A 21510-nucleotide genomic window follows, 5' to 3' on the forward strand; every position below is an offset into this window, starting at 1 on the left:
AGCATGCTCCTTAGAAAAGTCACTACTCAAGGCAGCCCAGGTTTTGATGTCCACATCGAGGCCTATGTAGGGGTTTTTTTTTTTTGTAGTTATTCCCAATTCAGGTACAGCTTTCCAGTCAGAGAATATCTTATTTATGTTTCGCCAAGATTCAATAACATGCTGGCTTGAAGCATCTTTATTTGTTGCCATGGAAACAGAATCTAGATGCTAACTGGGGGTTAGATTGCTATGCAGAAGGAAAGGGTTTTGCTCATAGTGGGCATTTGTTTGTTATAAAGAAACCCAGACTGTTTAAGTTGTGAACAACAGTGATGTTAGGTATGAGGAATCTGGTTGGAAGATGCAGGAAATGAGCTATGGGACAGCAGTGTATTTACAGGCACAGCCCAGTCGGTAGCACTGGCATCCTAGCTGATGAATGAGCAAACAGTGATGCTGTCCCCTACATAGCCAGCTGGGCCCTCCTCCCTGGAGCAGACAGGGTTTGTGACCAGGAGAAAGCAGCTTCCTTCATGCAATGTGTAAACGTCTATAGGCAGACATGGCTGCCAGCATAACAGAAAACAGGCAGAGCTGAGGACACCTTGTCTTCTCCAGTAGGTGTTTATTACCAGGACAGCTATCAGGCATGTCTCTGCCTCTCTGGAGATCTGTGTAAGGATGGTCTCTTCAGAGCCCGCCTCCCGCCCCCGCCACATTCACACCCCGTAGTCTGAAGAACTGAATGAAGAGTCAGAACAGGAGAGGTAACTGACTACAGTGAGAGGTCTTGAAACCTAGAAACTAGGCTGACGTTTTGGAGGCCTTAATATTCTCTCTTCCTTGTTTCTCCCCTTCCCTCCCTTCTTCCCTTTCTTCTCCTCATTAGAAAACCAGGAAAGCTTAATCCCAGGAGAGCAGAAAACCGGGGTTGAAGGGTCTTAAGACTCCTGCAAGAATACTCACATGCAAACTGTGTGGTACTGTTTTTGCACAAGAGCATGTGCCCCGGGGCAGCCAGGGTTTCTCTGAAAGCAGAATTGTAAAGTCAGGAAATCTGCCTGGTTCCCGTGATGCTTATAGGGCCTCTCATCTTTTGTCTAAGGTCCCTCTGCCACCTTATTTTAGAATCACAGCCATGCCTTGTGTTCAGAAAGGGCCTATTGAGCTCCTTCTATATCCAGGATAAACTAATTCCAAAAAGGATTACAGGAAAAATGGCATTTTAATAGGCATCTCTCCTGAAAGTGTGTGGCGGGTGGGGTGTGAGGGGCTGTTACAAACCACAGGGAGTGCATCTCTAGGAGCAAAAGAGCAGGGCCATGGCAGAGGGGTGGAGAAGGGAAGTGTGGTTGTGTTCATGCTGGGTGGAGGCAGGGAGATCGGATGAGGCACAAGGTCTAGCCTAACAGACTATGGCCAGGCCATCCAGGGAAGTAGAAAGGCACTAGAAACCCAAGTATATTGGTGGAGAGGGTTGTGTAGGAAGACATACTCTCAGGATCGCTGTGTGAGCGAATGCTGGCGCCTCTGGTCCGCTCTCTGCAGAGGCCTGTGGTTGCTCTAGTAGAACATCTCGGGAGTGGGCTGTGAGCATCTTGTACGCATAAGAACTGCAGGTGTGAGTCCAGCTAGCCCGTGGCACTTTTTTCAGGTATGAACTTGCAGTTTAACACCCACACCTTTCACCTCTTGTTTTGATTTAAATGAAAATATTTGGGAGTAGGCTAGAGTATACTCATTCTATGGATTGAAAAATCCATATGTATGTAGCATCCAACAAAGTTTTTCCCAGCCCATCATTTTATTTGAATGTCCTTGGTAGCCGAAGATTTAAATAGTATAAATTGTTATTCCTGTTTTATAGATAAAACAAAAACCAGGGTTTGAACCCTTGATAGAGCTTGGTAAAGTTCATTCCGTAGCTTGTAGTGATTTGTGTTCTCTGCTGTTTGGACTTTAACACAGAGGATTTTGTTTTATAAAAGACCTGTTTCCAGGGCTTAGCAAAATTCAACTCCAGGAGGTTGTTGGACCTTTCGGGGCACGTTTTATCAGGGTACAGGGTGTTTCCTTGCATGTCCTAGGATGTACATAACCAGCCAAAAGAAACCCACTGGTTAGTTTCTGACGTTTCCCTTAATCAACTGATCAAGGCTGAGTGTGTGTATCTTATTTGCAGTGAAATCTATAATTAGCGTACAGCACTAACAATGGTCGGGTGGTCTGAGAGTTAGGTGACGTCAGACGCTTTCACTAAATAAAGAAAAATAAACACAAGACTTTTACTCAATGTCCCTGCTCTATGAAATAGTTAAGCTTCATTAAAAAAAGAACAATAATAACCTTTTAGCTATCCCATATTTTTTAAATAAAATGAAAAGTCATGTTTATTTTCCTAATTTGCATTTAAATAGATTCCTTCAACATTGACTATTTATGAAGAACCAGATTTGTGTATTTTTACTGAAGTTAGCTAGCATAAAAAAATTACTTAGCTTAGTTAAAACAAAGCATGAAAAAACAACTCAAGTAGCTTTCCTGTAACATCTTCCTTAATAAGACAGAGAAAACTGTGTACTCTTCAGGCAGAAAGATAATTGCATTATTTAGGTATGACCCTTTCTCTTGGAAGAATTTTGTTGTGGTTGTTATTATATTATATTTTGCTGATTATAACATTTGTAGTTTCTCAAAACACGGGGTTGGGGATATAAAGAATCCAAAGCTACTATAGATGTATTCTCCTTTGCTTTATTCCTCCGTTACATCTTTAGTTTAGTCTGACTCATGTGTCTTCCAGATAGTCAAATTCAAATGAATCAAATTATAACTGGCTCTGGCTTGAGGCTAGGAATATTTGGAAAGGTTTTTCTTCTCTGGACATTCACAACCCTAGACATGGCCAATTGCCATCTTCTCTCTCTCCTGTTCTCGCCCTCTCCCCTCCTCTTTATGTTTCCTTTATGTCTTCCAGCATTTATTGGGAGAATACTATCCTCAGGCATCTGTGATCCTTGCCGATAGTGTAGCCGTAGAGAGGAGGTAGCTGGGTATTGGCAAATGAGTGGTTGCAAGCACCTTTCCTTGGCTGGGGCATCATGGTGTGCACAGCCTCTCAAAGCCTGGCTGGGGCAGTCAGAGCCATGCAGCACAGGGTGGAACCATGGTTCTAGAATGTCACTTCTCTGAGCCTTCTCTGTGGAGAGGACCTGATGGTATCCTCACGTGATACGGGTTGAGGGTGCGAACGGACATGGAGCTTCAGCTAGAAAGCACCTGAGGAATGTCATGTCGGGGACTAAGGAGCTGCTTTTCTCCAACTGTAAAACAAGGCCAGTGTTCTTGCTATGTTCCTTAATCGCCAGAAAATGAGCTATAGAAACCTGAATATATATACCTTCTAACCCAGGAGAGTCCATGAAATTAATTTTTGTTTTGAATAGAAAAACCGTTTCTCATGGGTTTCAAAAATGTGCCACTTGTCAGTCAGCGTGCCCACCTTCATTCTAGGAATCTGTCCCTTGCAAATCAGAATATGTAATATGTATAAGAATATATGATATATTATTCAATAAATGCCAGAATGCCCACTTTTATTCTAGGACTCTACCCCTTGCAATATATTTCAATCAAAATTTCTAAAGAGTTTTATGGCTCTTCCCAAAGAGTCAGAACACATATTCACATGACGCCATCGATTCCCCAGACCAGGCTTATTCATCTCTTCCTGGGACACAGGTTACTCCAGTTTCTCCAGAACAAGCTAGGCTTTGTCAGGGTGTCTCACGTCCAGAAAGTAGTTCATAAGCAGAACATGAATTTGGGGGTGGCATCGGTGCCAGCATCAGTCTGTGAGGTGCTGATTCAGCAGGGTGCAAGGCTGCTGCGGCCACCTCTGTCCTGCTCTTAGCCCCCTTTGCATTGCTGTCCACCTCGCCTGGCCTATGTCCAGCTCTCCTCTCTCTGCAGTCCAGCAGGGACCTGGTGCCCAGCAATCTAATTGCTGTGGCGCCGTACATACCTCATCTGCCTGTTGTGCATCAGAGTAGTTAGTTATTCAACAGAGAATACAAGGTCCCTTCTGGGCTGCTGAGATCGCCTAGAAGGACATGGAGTGAACACTCCCGTCTTCACAAGTTCCAAGGACTTTGGGAATTTCAGGTTTTCATTAACTTTATTGATTCGTTCGTAAATAGGATAAGGGATGAGAAATTATTTTGACGTGAGGTTTGGAGGAAGAATTTTAAAGATCAACAATTACAGAGGGAGAATCCTCTAAATGCCCATGCTTGCCTTCTTTTCCTCTTCATCGTTAGTGATAACTAGGGCTTGGGGAAGCTCGGGCCAGCTGCCTGCAGTCTGGGCTGCCGGGGGCTGATGGTGCAGAATAGCACACGCAGCAGATATCTGCTTGGGCTGCTGAGGAGACCCCAGCCTGAAGTAAACCCTCTGCCACTCGATTGCTTCTGGGGGAGCCTCCGGATGAGCGCTTGGCAGCTAATGTGAGTTGCTAACAGCCCTGATGTCTCTCTCTAGGCCCAGACAAATAAACCTAGCAGCCCACAGGCATATGTGTGTGAAGCTCTCCTGTGCCTCTCAGACGCAGGACATCCAAACGGTAGCTCACTGTGTCTGCCCACCTGCAGTTTCTTATCCTCATTCTTCAGCAGCCCCCATGGTGGTACTTGGGATTACAGGGACCAGTATGTCAGCTTGTCTCTCCAGCTGTTTCTCGCCCCTTTCTCTCTAAGTGATGATGAGTTTTGGGAAGGTCCTGCCCAAAGGGGCTCTCAAACCTATCAACTTCTCTGACTCTACTGCCTCTCCAGGCCCTTACCTAGACCTGGATTAATATGCCATCTCCCTCTGGCTGGCTCTCCCTAATCCACATCCCAAACTGCTGCCACAGCTCCTTCATACTTTATAGCTCCACTGAGGACCCTTCCCCGCACTGTGCTACCAATATGTGGTCCACATCTCTAAAGCATACGCCCTTCATGGGCGGCCTGTGCCTCCCCGGCCGCATTTTGTCAAGCCAGGCACAGTAATCACCACTGAGGTAGTCTCAGTGCCTGTGACATATTGGGCTGCCTCAATTTTCACCCAGTACCCCTCCCTCACTTCACAAGGTCACCTAGCCTGATGCCCTTCTCCTAGCTCTCTACATGAAGGCCTAACACAGGATCCTCCTTCCTGGGGAATGTATTGTATTGTTCTTTGTCCTCTGCTAGCATCTCATGTTAGCCTCTATCATATTTATAGACCAGAGTTTTACACACACACACACACACACACACACACACAGAAGAAGAGGACGTGGATTTGAGAATGTTGAAGGGATACGAGAAGAGTTGGGGAAGGGGAAGGGTGCCAATGATGAAAATGTGTTATACTCATGTATGAAATTTTCATAAATAAAAGTAAATAAACAGAACCTGAATCCACTTCAATTGTCTACACTTTATAAAAGCCACCTAATTTCAAGAAACACAGTTTTGACATTGTTGGCCCTCCATCGCCTTGGACATGGCAGGTATCCCCTAGATACTATTCGAGGAACTGGAAAAGCAAGCTTACTTTCCTGTGTAAAGAGAAGGGCTAGCAGGGGAAAACTGGTACAGCCTTCATACCCCTGTCTCAGAGCTCATCAGGTCCTCTCACCACCCCGGGAGTGACTGCAGCACCACCCCCACACACACACATGCACACATACACCTAAGCGTGTAAACATGGTGCACCTGACCTGAGAAGAGTGCCCTTCTTCACAGGTGCTGCTCACACCTTTCCTGCTCACACCCGTCTCACTTGGTTGCTCTAGGCGGTAATCTATAGGAACCCTAAATTAAACTGGGATGAAAATAGAGAGGGATTCTCACCTTAAGACGTCCAGGGACACAATAGAGCTCACACCCAGCTCAGTCAGGCCCTACTGTTCGCTGAAGCTGCCTTGTCTCTGCCCTTTCCTTTCCACTGGCTCCCAGCATATGGCTGCAGCAAGACAAGACAGGTGGCAAACAGGACAGTGTCCAAGGAAGAGAAGCTGCATCCGAGGAACTCGCAAACTCCTTGTATCTTACTGTATTGACCTGGGTCACATTCTGTTTTCCGAGACAAACTGAATTGAGTGGTTAGGAAGAATTATGCACTGGTTGGCTTAGATCTGACATCCTGAAGAGCTAGGAACTGGAATTGGGGTTCTGATCAGTCCCCTTCAGTGCAGGGGCTACCTGGAAGAGACATGACTTCTTAAATGAGTAGGCTAGGACCCCCAGCCTGCTTTATCACTGCTTGTCCTCAAAGCATGTGTGGGACCTTCCTGGGCATTCTAAAGGCTTTACACCTCCTCAATTCTCTCCCTCCTGTTCTATTTTGATGGTAGGCTCTGCAGAGAAACAGAAGCTGCCTGTAGGTCTTTATACTAAAAATTGAGGATTCTCCTGTGAAACCAGACTGTGGCCCACCCTGACTCCAGAGAGATGACAGCTTCTCCCTGAGAAACAACTAAAGAGCTTTATTCTTCCTGCAGCTTTTACTGTTTTGTCCTGCTTGACTTATGACTTTTCTCACCCCCCCTGTCCATCTTCTCCCTTCTAGATGTTCGACTGGATAAGCCACAACAAGGAATTATTTCTTCAGAGCCACACCGAGATCGGAGTCAGCTACCAGCATGCACTAGACCTCCAGACACAGCACAATCACTTTGCTATGAACTCCATGGTGAGTGGGAAGGCCATTTCCAACAGGCCGCTGGGCTGGGGCAAGAAAGGAGCATGGCAAAGAAGAGGGAACAGCAGACTGGAGTTAGAACACTGACCTTGCAGATCTTTTAGCAGTCCTTTTCCCAGAATGGGAACCTGTGCAGGGCACTGGGCCAGCCAGCTGTTCCTACATCAGATCATGACCCCACTTCACACTATGAAAGGAATGTGCTTGAGGGGGATTAGCTCAGCGCAAGACTAAAAGACAGGCAAGTCACCAGTTCCACCCTGCTGACTGCACTGACATTTTCTTGGTCCCTAGCATGGATGAGTCACTGAGCAGGGATGGAGAAGGGCTTGGAGCTACAGTGTATTGGGAAGTGTTGAGTGAGTCGTGGCTGCTTATAGTGGGAAGAAGAGCCCTGTGGGACGCATGATTGCTGCCTTCAAATATTTGAACGCTGGTTTGGAGAGAAAGGAGAATTGTTTTATGTCAGTTTAGAAGGCAGGAGATTTTAGAGGATGGTAGTTTGTGGAGTGGGCAGCATGTGGCTTATGCCAAGGTGGTACATGGTGGGAGTGGGTGTACATCACGGGAGTGTTCAAGGATGCGTGGATTAAGAGAAGACCATTTCTTCTCAATGCGGCCATAGGGCGTTCACCCCCACGTTTCATCCTTTCTTAATCTCCATTCCTTCATCTATGAAATAGAAATCATAACGATGCTAGAGGTTGCTCGGGTAATCAATGAATTAATTGTAAAGCAGTTGGAACTGTGTCTGGTGCGTGGCAAGTCATCAGTAAATGCTGATGTTATGATAGATGGGGACTTGTGAGTCTAGTCTGGATGACTTTGGGCATAGCATGTTTTCTGTGTGATAGCTCCATGGCTTCCCTTTGAGATCTTACTTGTCCTTAAGCCATATTATATTCCAAACATATGGAGCCTAAGAATGTCTCCACCAAAGATGCCCTTCTTTGAGGTCTTCCTTCTGGCTGTTGGTCCAGAGGCAGAGCTCCAGCATCCCCCATGCACCTGAAAACCAAAGGTGCCTTATCTTTTGTGGCTTTGTGCTGGGAGTAGGGAGAGTGTTAAGAGAAATGCAAACTTGAACGATGGCAGGGGCCAAGAAGGAAGAGACTTTCATAGTCAGCCACCAGCCAACTTGTTTTAACTGTGCTGTGGACTAGACTTAACATGCTGAAGAAGAAATGATTCCGTCTCTCAGTTCTTCGTTGTCCGCTTGCCGAGCTGAAAACTCAGCTAGAGTATAGCCTCATATGTGCAGGACCAGATCTGCTGAGTTAACTGAGGGCATTGAAATCTAAGCGGCTGAAAGCCAGAGTTTCTTGTTCCTGGTATACATTCCTCACCAGCTAGTGGGAAGTAGGCTCATCACAGGCACTGGCAACAGAGTCAGGAGCAGCCCCCATCTCAGATGAGCCAGACAAAGTGTGAAACCAAGCACCGCTGGCTCTGAGACCTGCCACCTGGAAGTGGCATGCCCATTCTCCGCTGGCCGGTTCTCATGCACATCTCAGCAGCCAATGTCAGTCACAGCACCACCTCTGACTTCAAGGAGGCAGGATCCTGTTGGCTGGTGGTGAAAGACCACCATAACGGCAAGCATAGGGAGCCACCAGAGGCTGCTGGGTAACGGCATACAATGTGAAGTTTGCACAGAAAGATCACTGGCTGCAGAAAAGAAGGTTGTGAGGCCAGGTAGGAACCAACATAAATGTGTGCTCAGTTTGGACCACAGCACAGTCTCGCCTAGAAGGACATGGAGTGAACACTCCCGTCTTCACAAGTTCCAAGGACTTTGGGAATTTCAGGTTTTCGTTAACTTTATTGATTCGTTCGTAAATAGGATAAGGGATGAGAAATTATTTTGACGTGAGGTTTGGAGGAAGAATTTTAAAGATCAACAATTACAGAGGGAGAATCCTCTAAATGCCCATGCTTGCCTTCTTTTCCTCTTTTCCGCTGGCCGGTTCTCATACACTTCTCAGTATTCAATGTCAGTCACAGCACCACCTCTGACTTCAAGGAGGCAGGATCCTGTTGGCTGTGTCCTCTTCTAAATGTAAAGACTCCTTCCCTCCCGATGACAATCATCTCTTATCCCCAGACTCAGTCCCACAGAACAAAGTAATTGATCACAGGTGATTAGGACTGTGAACTCAGATCTAGTCAAGTCTGATTAACTGTGTGCCTGGTGGCTTTTCCCTGATGACATTCACAAATTCTGTGTCAGAATTTTCACATCACTGAACTGCCAGACCCAGAGGCGGCCAAGCTTACTTTAATAAGCAACCAAGACAGGCATAATTAGGGAGGTGAGTCTGCCACCGAGCCCCTTGAAGTCACGCATTAGGAAGCTAGACAGAAAGCGCCTTTGGCTTTGAATTATCTGCATTTACTGCTCTCCCCAGTTAGTGTGGGGTAACTACGAGTTAATGGCACACGGAAAACCTTTACGCTGACAGATTTGCTGTGGAAGTCATTTTCAGGACACAAGCAAGGGAAGAAATCGTGAAGAGCGGTGTCGTCTGCAACTGGGAGACGAAAGGTTTAATGCCCAACAGCCAATTAGTGTAGAGCAGCCCATCCGCAGCCTCCCTTAGCTCCTCAGTGAACGCGCCAGCCAGCAGCAAGCAGAGGCGTCTGTAGCCTGATTAGGCTGGATCCCCTCTTGGGCTGCTGGGAAAGAGAAGGGAAATCCCAGGATTGTTTGATCAAATTGCATGGGCACCAGTGCTCCATAAACACAGCCCAGTGCTCTTGTTTCCTGCGAAGTTTACCGGTTTGTTATTAAAAGGGGCTTCCTACATAGAGGGATGGCAACGTTCCAAACAGGTGAATGGAGGGAATTACAGGCTTTTCCCTGGCCTCAGTGATGAATGACACTGCCAAGAAACAGATGAATGCCAGCAGCTACTCACTGCGCCAGCCAATGACTGCCGTAATGATCAGTTCTTCAGGGAGAGTCGGGGAAAGGGGCAGGGATATGGATGGTTCTGCGAATTCATTGAGGCATTTCAGTCTCCGTTCTTGGAACACACACACAAACACACATTTGAACATATAAATAATTTTTAGCATATTCTGTTTCAAGTTTCAGGTGAGTCCTTTGCTGTTTAGCCTTGTTGTTTAACTACTGAATTGGGTCTTCCCTTGTGGGAGGTCACAGAGCCCTATTATATAAAACGAAGCTTGTGTGTCCTCTCCGCAGAGGAATGTATATACACACACTCATTAAATACCTCTAAGGGAAACAATACAGTGCAGATCTAGATGCTCAACCTTCCCAATTTCAGAAGTCAAGAATATGATAACTTCTTTTAATCAAGAACAAGTAACCAGGAGTCAGGTGCTGGACGGTGGCCTGCAGGGGTGAACAAAGGCAGAGAAGGCTGTGCCCACAGAACTTCATAAGGGAAACAGATGGGAAATGTATGACTTCACCAGTAAATACCTAACTACAAAGCAGTAGTCTGACATCAGCACAGCAAGGAGTGCTACAGCAAGGGCAAAGGGCAGTGGTGGGTTCAGAAGAAGAGGGGTTCAGTGCATTGATCATTAGCAATCAGCATTGGCTGGACCAGCTCCAGTTCACTCACTGATAATCATGCATAATGTGTGGATTAACTGATATACATGAAGTCCTAGGCATATCAGATTTTATCTAAAATCATTAGCTCATAAGTTACCCATTTACGTTTTCTTCCTGTGTCCACTGTTTATCTACTGACTAAATGTATAATTCTAGCTATGGTGATGGTTACTGAAGGTATTTGTTTTCTAGGACTATTATAGCAAATACCACAACCAGTGTGCCTTAAACATCAGGCAAAAAACAAAACAAAACAACAACAACAAAAAAAATGCTAGGGATGCAGCTCAGTGGTAGAGCACTTGCCCAGCATGTGCAAGGACCAGGATTCTACCCGCAGCAACACCATCACAACAAAACACAAATGTCAGAAATGTTTTATCTTCAGTTTTGGCTGTGTGGACACGAGCCCAGTGCCAGCAGACTGGGTTCACCTGAGCCCCTCTTGGTATCTGCCAAAACAGGTATCTTTCTTGGTGTGATCTTGAATAGCCTTCACTTTGTGGATACACACATTTCCCCCTTGTGTCTCTATGTCCTGGTCTCCTTGTTTTATAAGGCACAGGATTGGGTTCCACACTAATGGCTGCATTTTAAATTAATTACTTCCTTAACAACCTTCCCCAAATGTGAACACATTCTGAGATTCCAGGGCTTGGAACTTCAACATGGAGATGTGAGTTTATTTTAGTCCATAATCTGGAAATAACTGCATATGTCCTGGGTAGAAAATCAGAAACTTCCTCGGTTTTATTTATGAATTGGTACCAATAAAGCCCACCAAGAGAGTCTGTACGTGAACAATTCCGGAAGTAAAAAGGCTAAAACTGGTTACTTTAGATTTTTCTCATCGTATGGGTTTTGGGGGTTTTTTGTTGTTGTTGTTTCTGACCAATAATGATGATTCTCACCCTCTTAAACCCTTTAAGAAAATATCCTCTGGTTTCCTACAGTGTCTCAGAAAGTCAGGTAATTTTGCCTCTGTCAGTAAACTTCTCCATTCCTTGACCTTCTCTGCTGGCAGTGAGGGCATCTGGAAGTAAGTCTGAGCCTAGTCTACATAGAACAGTCATGTAGCCATCCATGGATAGTTCTTCATGAGACAGAAGCATCTCTAAACCCAACTCAGCCTTATTTACACTTTTAATTAGCTGGTTCTTTGGGAAGAAGCGAGTTGCTAACAGCCTGTGTCTGGAGTTGTAAAATATGAATGGTATTCATTTTCTGTTGTTATACCGACTAGGAGGATCCTTAGTAGTGGCTCACAGTGTGCATCTGGGCAGTAGGAAGCCCTCCCCCAGCACGTGTTTCATAGCAGCTTCAATACCATTAATTCACACAGTAGAGGTAAATATAGCATTTGACTGTATGTAAATCAAGCCGCTCGCAAAGAAGTTTGCAGTGGTCTCTCTGTTTGGAGGGCACGTTGCAGATGACAGCCCAAGGAAAAGCCACATTTGTTGCAAGAGACGGGAAGAATCTAGGCTGGTGACTCTCCACTCAGACACATTGCTATGGGGTGACCTGTCACTGCTGATTCATGGAAGCCTCAAATGAGAATCCTCCTGCACTTCCTAGAGTAGCAGAATTTCTAGATTTGGATGGAAACACACACACATGCCTACACATGCCGTACATATATGAACACATATTTACACACTAATGTAAGTGTGAATAGCAAAGCATCTTTTATAATCTTAGAGAGGGAGGAAAAGGAAGAGTAGGATGAAGAGGAGGAAGGGGTAAATGTTGTATGCATATTTAAAAATTAGAATCATGTAGAAAGCTGAGTAAAATAAGTATTTCTCGTCTTCTTTTCTTCTCCACCCCCGTCTTCCTCCTGTTCCCCTTCATCTTCCTCCTGTCTTAGAAAATCATAATCTCTGGGAGCAAAGCCTTGGGAACATGTGTTTTTGACAAGTTCTCCAAATTAGTTATGTTCACATTACAGCTAAAGACTCTTGTTCTGTAACACTTATGTGTATAAAATAGTTACTCCCTAAAACAAAACATCTCAAGACCCAAAAGACTTCCAGTGAGATAGCCCAAGAACCTTTATAGACCTTCTCTGTATTAAAACTAGAGAAAATTATTTTTAATGATTGGTTAAAGTCTCTGGAAAGAATCCCAAATTCATACAGAAAATAAAGAAACATGTATTTTAAAAAAGAACACATAAAAACTCATTAAGAACAGTATCCATGGTGTTTGAGTCAAGGTCCCCTCTCTCCTCTGCCCTTGCACTACTGTAGGATGAAATCACTGCATACCATAATTATGATTGCAGGTCCTCTTTCCTCCAGCTCCTGGCTAAAGGACTGTCTTCCCAGGTGGGACATCTCTAATCCTGCCCCAGCCACCTGTGCCAAGGTTTGGTCATGGGTGAGTGTAAACTAGAGGTGTAGATCTAGTCCCCTACAAAGACATCACTCAGGGAACGGCAGCTGTACCATGGGGCCATGCTAGGAGAATATTAGGGTATCTCCTTGCTGGGAGAGACAAGCCATGGAGACTAGAGGTTACTCACCTATTACCCAGAAAAGTTAGCTCCTAAAGTCGAGGTACCACCAAGGAAAACACCGCATTGCCTACAACCCCAACCTTAGAGCCATAGATGGCTTAGAGGTTTGACTTGAGGGTAGAAACGTGATATTCAAAATCAAGTCCCAAATCTTCCCCCAAAGGAACTGACTTTATCCTCAATAGAGTTTACAGACATTTAAGGCAATAGAGCTCTTAAAGGTTCCCTTGGGAGGATCTGGTAAAAGGCAGGGATTGGAGATGTAGACCTGATAGTTTGGCAGAGAAAACTGGGGAAAAAAAGAATCACAAAGGAAATTCCTTATGCTGGAAACAAGTGCTCCCAAAAAGTAATTTGATGGCTGGAGAGATGGCTCAGCGGTTAAGAGCACTGCCTGCTCTTCCAAAGGTCCTGAGTTCAATTCCCAGCAACCACATGGTGGCTCACAACCATCTGTAATGAGGTCTGGTGCCCTCTTCTGGCCTGCAGGCATACACACAGACAGAATATTGTGTACATATATATATTAAAAAAAGTAATTTGAGTCTTCCATAATGGACAGCACTGGCAGAGATTAATTTTGTATCTATGAAGGACAAGGTATTACGTACTTCCTCCCCTGCCATCTCTTAACTGACTTAAAAGCTGTTGTATAGGAGAATATGTGTATGTATTGTTGGACTATAACATAGAAATGTAATACATTTGCAAGAAATTTTCCTAAGGTAACATGTGGATGAAGATCTTTGTTGTCAAAAGAAACATCTCCAGGTAGTAACTGGAATCCCCAGGAGCAAATGAAACCATGCAGAAATGATTCGTAAGGATGCTAATAAACAAAGCTATCACATACATTAGGTCGCCTTTTCTATCTCAGCCCCAACACACACACAATTATAAAAAGCAATAATTATGGCACTCGGATGTTAGGTCTGAAGCATTTGTGAACGTAACATACAAGAACAATACCACAATACATAGGGAAAGGACATAAAGCCCTCTCCGGGAGGAACAGTTTTATATTCGCTGAATTAAACAGTATGTATCAGAAGCTGATTCTGATAAGATGTTTCTTAGGTAGCTAAGAAGATAAGTTAAAAATAGTGAAAAATCAATCAGTAAAGATATTAAAGTGCTGCATTAGAAAATACGCTCTTAGCACAGGAGTGTAGGAGGAATAGGGATATAGAAGAAATGTGTGGCCTATGGAAAGAAGGTGGAATGGCTAATGTAAGTTCAACTGCGTCAATAATGACAGTAGGAGCTGGCGAGATGACTCCGTGTAATGCTTGCTGGGCAAGCATGGGGATCTGGGTTTGGATCTTCAGCACCATGTAAAAGGCTGAGAATTTCACTGTGTACCAGTAACTCCCCGCCTGGCCCATCTAGCTAAATTGCTGATTTCTAGGTTCAGTGGAGACTCTATCTAAAAAATAAAGTGGAGAGCAATTGGGGAAGACACCAGACGTTGACCTTTGACCTGCACACACACTAGGATGGGCATGCACATGAGCATGAATATGTTCATATACTCAGACAACATATATACACACAAAGATAGTGGCATTGGAGGTGAAACAATTAAGCAAAGGTTCAGATTGTCAGGTTTTAGAAAGCTGAGATCTAAATATGTGCTTTCTACAGGAAATATACTTGGGCTTCAACGGTATGCACTGATTGAATATACAAGGATGGAAAAACATCCAGCCATTGCCTAGAGTAACAATACCGAGTTGCACCAACACACCTCCTTTGTGGCTAAATATGTGTTGTAGGCCCAACATGAGCAGGTTCCAGGGATTATCGGCCTTGGTAGCCTTTAAAGTTCATATGACCTGAGCTTCTGTGTTGAGATCCTGAGCCTAAAGATGGAAGTGGACTGGCTACTGCATGTTCCTTGCTGACAGGAGGAAGGACCATCTGTTTTCTGACCTTGGGTCACCCTGGGGTTCCTTAGGCAGGCCTGTGAGAGGACCTGAGATTGCCAAGTACCGAAGGGCATGCCAGCCAGCCTATTCTTACCAGTCAAGCTCAACAGGATGCGGCGTTTGTTTCTCTACAAACAGCCTTGCAGGTGGAATTTCCCTTTTCTGCACACTCAGTTCCTACCCATTTATGATATTTGTGTTTGCTTCCACCGTCAACATTTAACTAGACTGGGGAGAAAAGCAGAACAGAGCATGGTCAGAACTCAGCCATGGGGAAGTATGTGCCTACATGGAAGGCAGCAGGCCTCTACTCTTACTGTTCCTTCAGTCACCTGAGGACTTTTCTAAAACATGCTGCGTTTGCTTCCTGCTACTCTAGATTGTGGTTTAACTACATACTGGGTCCCAGAAAATCTATACAAGATTAGGACTCAGTTGGAGAATCACCCGTCCAATGTGAAGAAATTAAGTCAGCTCGCATTAGACCTGAGTCAAGCTCTACAGCTGATTATTACCCTGCAGAGTTTGTTAGAGGGTGGAGCCCCCTACTACCACCACCACCACCACCACCACCACCACCACCACCACCACCACCACCCAGTGTGAAAAGCATTCAGGAGAACACCTGCCTGTCCACACCCCTTCCTGCTCCCCACCAATTCTTCTGATGCCTGTTGGCCTCTGTGCACTGTTCCCTAGTCAGCCATGTCTCTATGGGAAACACGGAGTCCTTCGGCCTGGGAAGAGCATCTCACCGTCACTCCAGTGCACTCCACAGGCTTCCACACCTGCTGCTCAGCGTTGGCCCAGGTTGATTCTGAAAAGCGTCTCCCAACTTAGGCCTTTGATATGTGTTTGGCACTGACCTGGCTCAGTCTTCTCTTTTGATTGTTACCTCCTCTTGGTCTCCTCCACCTTACGACTGTTTCTCTGCTCAAACCTCTGACATCTCTTATCTCATTGTCATTTGTTGTTCTCTGAGGACTCTCTCTCCTCACGGTTTTTCCCCTGGGCTGTTTGTGGGTTATCCTCTGTATTTTCCCCCAAGCCTCCCTCAGTTCACCTACACATCTCCACACACTGATCTACAGGACTGTCTGCTTATGTCCTGGTCTACAGATACCAAGGGGTTAATTTGTGTGAAATTCCTCCAACACTGACCGATGCCTCTTCTTTACAGTCAAAGAATTGAAAGAAAGACATAAAATGGTCCCTGAAACCTGGTGTGTCAGGCAAGATCAGGTCCGCCAAAGCCCTAACTTGAAAAGCAGGACACCTGTAGGAAGTGTCAGAGGTAAAAGGCAGTAGCCATGCTCATGTGCGACCTTGGCCATGGACAACACTGACCAGGAGCCCAAGTAATAGGCAGAGTCTGATCAAAGGCATAGGACTGAAACATTTGCAACTCAGATATTTACAAGGTGTCAGAAGTCAGGGCCAGGTGGATGGATGGGCAGGGAGCAGTAAAAAGCAGAGGTCATAGTTGATGACACAGCTGAATGTTGTTGGAAGGCCGCTTGATTGTTCCAGCCACTCGGCGCTCAAACCCGAAATAAACACACAGAAACTGTATTATTTAAATCACTACTTGGCCCGTTAGCTCTAGCTCCTTATTGGCTAACTCTTATATCTTAATTTAACCCATCTCCATTAATCTGTGCATCGCTACAAGGTCATGGCCTACAGGCGAAGTTTCAGCATCTTTTCCCAGCAGGGCTACATGGCTTCTCTCTGACTCCGCCTCCTTTTTCCCAGCATTCAGTTTAGTTTTCCCCACCTAGCTCTATTCTATCCTATCAGGCCCGAAACAGCTTCTTTTTTAACCAGTGGTATTCACAGCATACAGAGGGGAATCCTCCCTCAGCTGAAGGACTAGAAATGGGGAAGAATAAAAAGATTTCCTTTAGAAAATTCTTTTGATTCTCATCTCAAAGCATTGCCAGAGCCTGACCTCTTGCCACCCTACTCCAAACCAACATCAGTTTTTGTAACCCCTATGTCTTGCTCATCTGCCCTAGCTAACCTGCATTTCCTGCTGTTTCTTGATTCTGGTGGTTGTTGCTTCGCTGCTCCCCTGCTATGGGGAGTCTATCCTTCCCGACATGCTTCCCTCTCCCACTTCCCCCAAGGACAGGCCCAGGTATTGCTGCTTGAGAAGCACGCTTTGATTCTTCATCTTTTGCAACACCCCCGCAACCCTTATGTTCTATCCTTCCCTAGCTGTATTTTACATGGCACTGAAATGTATGCTTAGTAATCTTCATCGGCTTCCTCTCTAATGTTCCTAATGACGTGCAAGACCCATGGGCAGAAGAATTTTTGCATCTTTGTTCCTGCTTGTTTCATGCCTTGATAACTGGATGGATGGATGGATGGATGGATGGATGGATGGATGGATGGATGGATGGATGGACAGATAATAAATATATAAGATAACAAAGTTAAGACTTGAACAATAAAGCAAGACACCAACTAAAGGAGTCTTGAAATCCTGGACTTCTTGTGTTCTATGTAGACAGATTCCTGTTCCTCTGTAGCCTTGGGTTCATTGGTAGATAGTATTGTTTCACAAAGAGAGAGGCTGGAAGAAGTCTACCCATCAGGTCTCCTTGCCCATTCTAGAAAGGTACTAATCTAGGACTTCCAGAGCAAGTCAAGGATACAACAGAATGGCTTCAAGGATAGGGACATTTCATTCTCTCTCTAGAGGTTCTGTTTCCATGGGATACGATTCTTGATACCTGTGGATGAAATGTCGCTTCACTGCGTCTTGTCTCCTGTGGTGAACGTACTTAGCAATCGGGATTTGTTGGCATTCAGGGCAAAGTGAAATATCACGGCAAGAATAAGCAAGGACACTGGGTGCCAGCTGCAGCTCTGCATTTCTCTTCTCGTGTAGTCTTAGGCAGGGTATTCAAATTCCTCACCATCTCCTCTGTAACCTGCGGATAAGGGCAGTGCCTTTGCTGGGAATGTTGTTAGGATAGAATGTGGCCTTGTTTTTAGGCACAACACTTGTGGTGTTGTACTTGGCAAATGTTCACCTATTCTTGTTGTTGGATCAGAAATGCTTTTAAAAATAATAATTTTTGGAGCCTGTCCTGGAACTAGCTCTTGTAAACCAGGCTGGTCTCGAACCCAAAAACCACAGAGAAACCCTGTCTCGAAAAAAACCAAAAAAAAAATAATAATAATAATAGTAATTTTTGTTTGGGACAGTTCCTCAGAGTTCCCAGCTGTGGGACTTCTCAAACATTCAAGCTCATGCCTTGTTAAAGTGCTGATCTGATGCAGAAGGTCATGTGTACCTGGTACTCGGCACTGCTGACCAGCTCTCCGCTACTGTTGCGCTTGGCGCCACAGACCATACTCTAACTAGACCCCATATAAGAAGGCCAAGGAGAGATGGATACTGATGAATATGTTTAACTCAACATTAAAGACAGCCTAGAATTACCACACTGCAGAAGGACTGTGTTATTCCTAATCACTTTCTCTGCTGGGGTCCCTGAATCTCATGCCAGCTGTACGTACCTTTATAATCTTGCAGAAGGTTATCTTTCTATCTATCTGTCTGTCTGTCTGTCTGTCTGTCTGTCTGTCTGTCTGTCAGTCTGTCTGTATATCTATCTGTCTATCTATTATCATCTATATCTATCTATCTATCTATCTATCTATCTATCTATCTATCTATCTATCTATCATCTACACACACACACACACACACACACACACACACACACACACACACACATCCCCATGGAGATTTCTCTCAGTGCCAAGAAAAGAAGAGAAGGATGATTCTCTTCTTCAACCTGCGGTGGGTTTCTGTGGCCCTTTAACATATGGCCAGGCGATTGTTTTCATGGCTGTTTAATGGTTTGTGAAGCAATTGCTGGAGGAAACACGCCTACAACAAGCCAGGCCAGAGGGGCAAAGGGATCTGTGGGCCAATGTTATCGCTGCTGAGTGCCAGTCCGTTCCTACCCCTTCCTCTCTCTAGCTAGCCGGGACAGATGGCTTCCACCTGGCTTGACCTACTGTCTGGCCAAACCAGACCAGAGAGTCATCCATCAGCTTCTCTATTTGCCCTCCAGAGGGCATCCTGTGGTTTGTGGGGCGGGGTTGGAGGTTTTGCTCATGACTTCCCATGGCTGCTACGGCGCAGCTTTGAGCACTGTCAGTTCTCACTCCAGATGTTACCGGCCAGGTATCCATATGTTTCAAGGCGGGATCAGCAGGTTTGCACAGTAATGTTAAACTAATTAATCATAAACGGATGCTTTAGCAGCTCCAGGAGCCAAAGTGGGCTTGGGATTACAAAGATGTAGATGATGCATATGGTCTTATTAAGATGGAGGGAAAGGTGAGGCGGAGCGCTCTCCATTGCCTTCGTGCAGTCTGTTATCTTACTGGACTCTTTCCCCAGAACCACTAAAACCTATGTGGGAAAATCTACAAATAACTTCCTGTAATGAGAAAAGGGGTCCAGCAGAGTGGGGAACCAAAGCCCTGGTTCGGTCGCATTTTATCTTTTTGTGACTGAAGACACCACTCAACTGATTTAACGAACATTAAGAATCAACTAAATGAAGTCAAGACTTATCTATGTTCTGTTTTTATTTTCTAAGTATAAAATTGATATTTTTACATGAGCTTGGCTTCTGAAACAAAGTAGTTTACAGTTTATACTCCTTGTAAGAGCAGTAGTCACGAAAACCTGCCTGTTTCACTATTCCCAAATCCGCACTCCACTCTTCTAAAAAATAAATAAATAAATAACAACACTTTACTAAACTCAGAAGAGATGGAAAAACGTGAGACAGTTTAATGTTGACTATATACAGCCTGGCCAGATCTATTAAATAATTTAAATAGTTAAATGAGCTTAGTAAATTTAATTTTTAATTAAAAATACTAAATCTGTTAACAATAAAAATATCTCACAGCTACTCAAAGAATTCAAAATGGAGAAGTAGGAAACTCCAAACCATTTTTGCTCCTCAGTGAGAATGAGGGCTGGAGTGTGACTCAGTTGCTCGGGCACTTGCCTAGTATATGTGGAGCCATGGGTTCGCTCCTCAACACTGATTTAAAAAATAATGAGCTGGATAAAAATAGGATGTGAACATAAAGCCCACTAGCTCTTTAGCACACTGAGAGGTGATGTTTTGGTTATGAACTGGTTAGAAAGAGAATCTCCTCTATTTATATTTAAGGAAACAAATATGCCTGATAATTATCCATATGTTCTCTAATTAGAATGTATTTTAAGCCAGCTTTTATATGTCTAGGAACACTGAGATAATAAAGACTCTAGAGAACTACCCATTGCCACGCATAGCTGGTACAGAGCTTGCTTACTGGCACTCAAATGTGTATCCCTGGCATGCACAGTGTTTATCTCAGTTGATGCAATACTAAGTGATTTTCTGAGCTTGTTGGCCCTTGGCCAGTTATTAGCCTGGGTTCCCTCCTTAACTTTGAGTTTGGGGTCAAAGGCTCTAGTATTTGTTAAAAGGATTGAGCCCCTTTTAGGGAAAGCCGGGCGGTGGTGGCGCACGCCTTTAATCCCAGCACTCGGGAGGCAGAGGCAGGCGGATCTCTGTGAGTTCGAGACCAGCCTGGTCTACAAGAGCTAGTTCCAGGACAGGCTCCAAAACCACAGAGAAACCCTGTCTCGAAAAACCAAAAAAAAAAAAAAAAAAGAAACCCCTTTTAGGGAAAGTAGTCCTTGAGTGGTATTTAGACTTTGCCTTCATGTTGATTGGATAGCCTGGTCACTACTTCCATAACCATAGTAACCATGAAAATGTCATGGCTCCATTAATGGGTATGGAATTAAGATCCATGCCTGGGACGTGGAGATGAAACAGATCTTTGATGACTTTCTGCTGTCTCCGGAAATAAGTCACTCTGTCCCTAGAGCATAAACTGAAGGGCCTCACACCCAGCCAGAGAGAGAGGTCCTTCCCCACCTTGGGATCCCGACAGAGAGAAGCAGTCCTGGGTAAGGACAAGACAGTGGAACTATGGGTTCTCTGGATGTGGCAAGCACATGCCAAGCAGTGGGGGTGTCTCGAGAAGTCTAGTTTAAGACTCGGCTACCTATCTTTCCACCTTAAGGAATGAAAGAACATGATATCAGGCAGTGTTACTAGCAAGGTCTGAATTCTCAGTCCTTTCTGGGTCAAGGAAAACCTTGTGTATAACTCAGAGTACCTACCAGAAAAGGTGTAGTAAGTGGGGCAGGGACTGGCAGCAGTCGGGCTGCCTGGCACACGTGTGACAGGCCTTAAGGAAGGTGCATCTTCCCAGGAACAGTAAGGGACATTGCACTGTGCTCTCTGTGAAAACAGGCTGGGGCTTTGGCTGTTTCTGGTACTTCTAGTTGGAATAGTCGACACACTTATTATCGTGCATTTATTAATACTTTGATTTCGTTTGTACAGGTTGGGGGATAATGCTAGTCTGCTGAAACTGGATGAGGGAAAAGACAATGCCATTCATCACATTAGTGGTTACCAGGCAACTGACTGGATGTTTTGTGTTGCTTCCAGTAACACACAGTGTCTGGCCAGAGTCGGGTGTCTGTGACCAAAGAACGATGAAGTTTGTCTCAGTCTTTAGAAGTGAGTGGGAGTCAGAGAATGCACACACCTGGCAATGATCTTCTCTAGAAACCAGCCCCAGTGCCAGAGCTTTAGGTTCCTAAAGCCATAGCTTATTTCTACAGCGGCTGTCTCCTCAGAGTCTGCCAC

General features: G+C 44.9%; 1 protein-coding gene across 28 annotated transcripts in view; it reads left to right on the forward strand.

Annotated features, from left to right (window-relative positions):
* Positions 1-21510, forward strand: part of Kalrn (kalirin RhoGEF kinase) — a 605871-nt gene that overhangs the window by 229173 nt on the left and 355188 nt on the right. For all 28 annotated transcript variants that reach the window (XM_075965457.1, XM_075965466.1, XM_075965494.1 and 25 more), the window contains exon 6: positions 6580-6702. In XM_075965457.1, the coding sequence (XP_075821572.1) occupies positions 6580-6702 (123 nt within the window). The remainder of the gene's footprint in view (positions 1-6579; positions 6703-21510) is intronic.

The sequence above is a fragment of the Microtus pennsylvanicus genome, chromosome 1 (assembly GCF_037038515.1).
Source record: "Microtus pennsylvanicus isolate mMicPen1 chromosome 1, mMicPen1.hap1, whole genome shotgun sequence".
In the NCBI taxonomy this organism is placed as follows: domain Eukaryota; kingdom Metazoa; phylum Chordata; class Mammalia; order Rodentia; family Cricetidae; genus Microtus; species Microtus pennsylvanicus.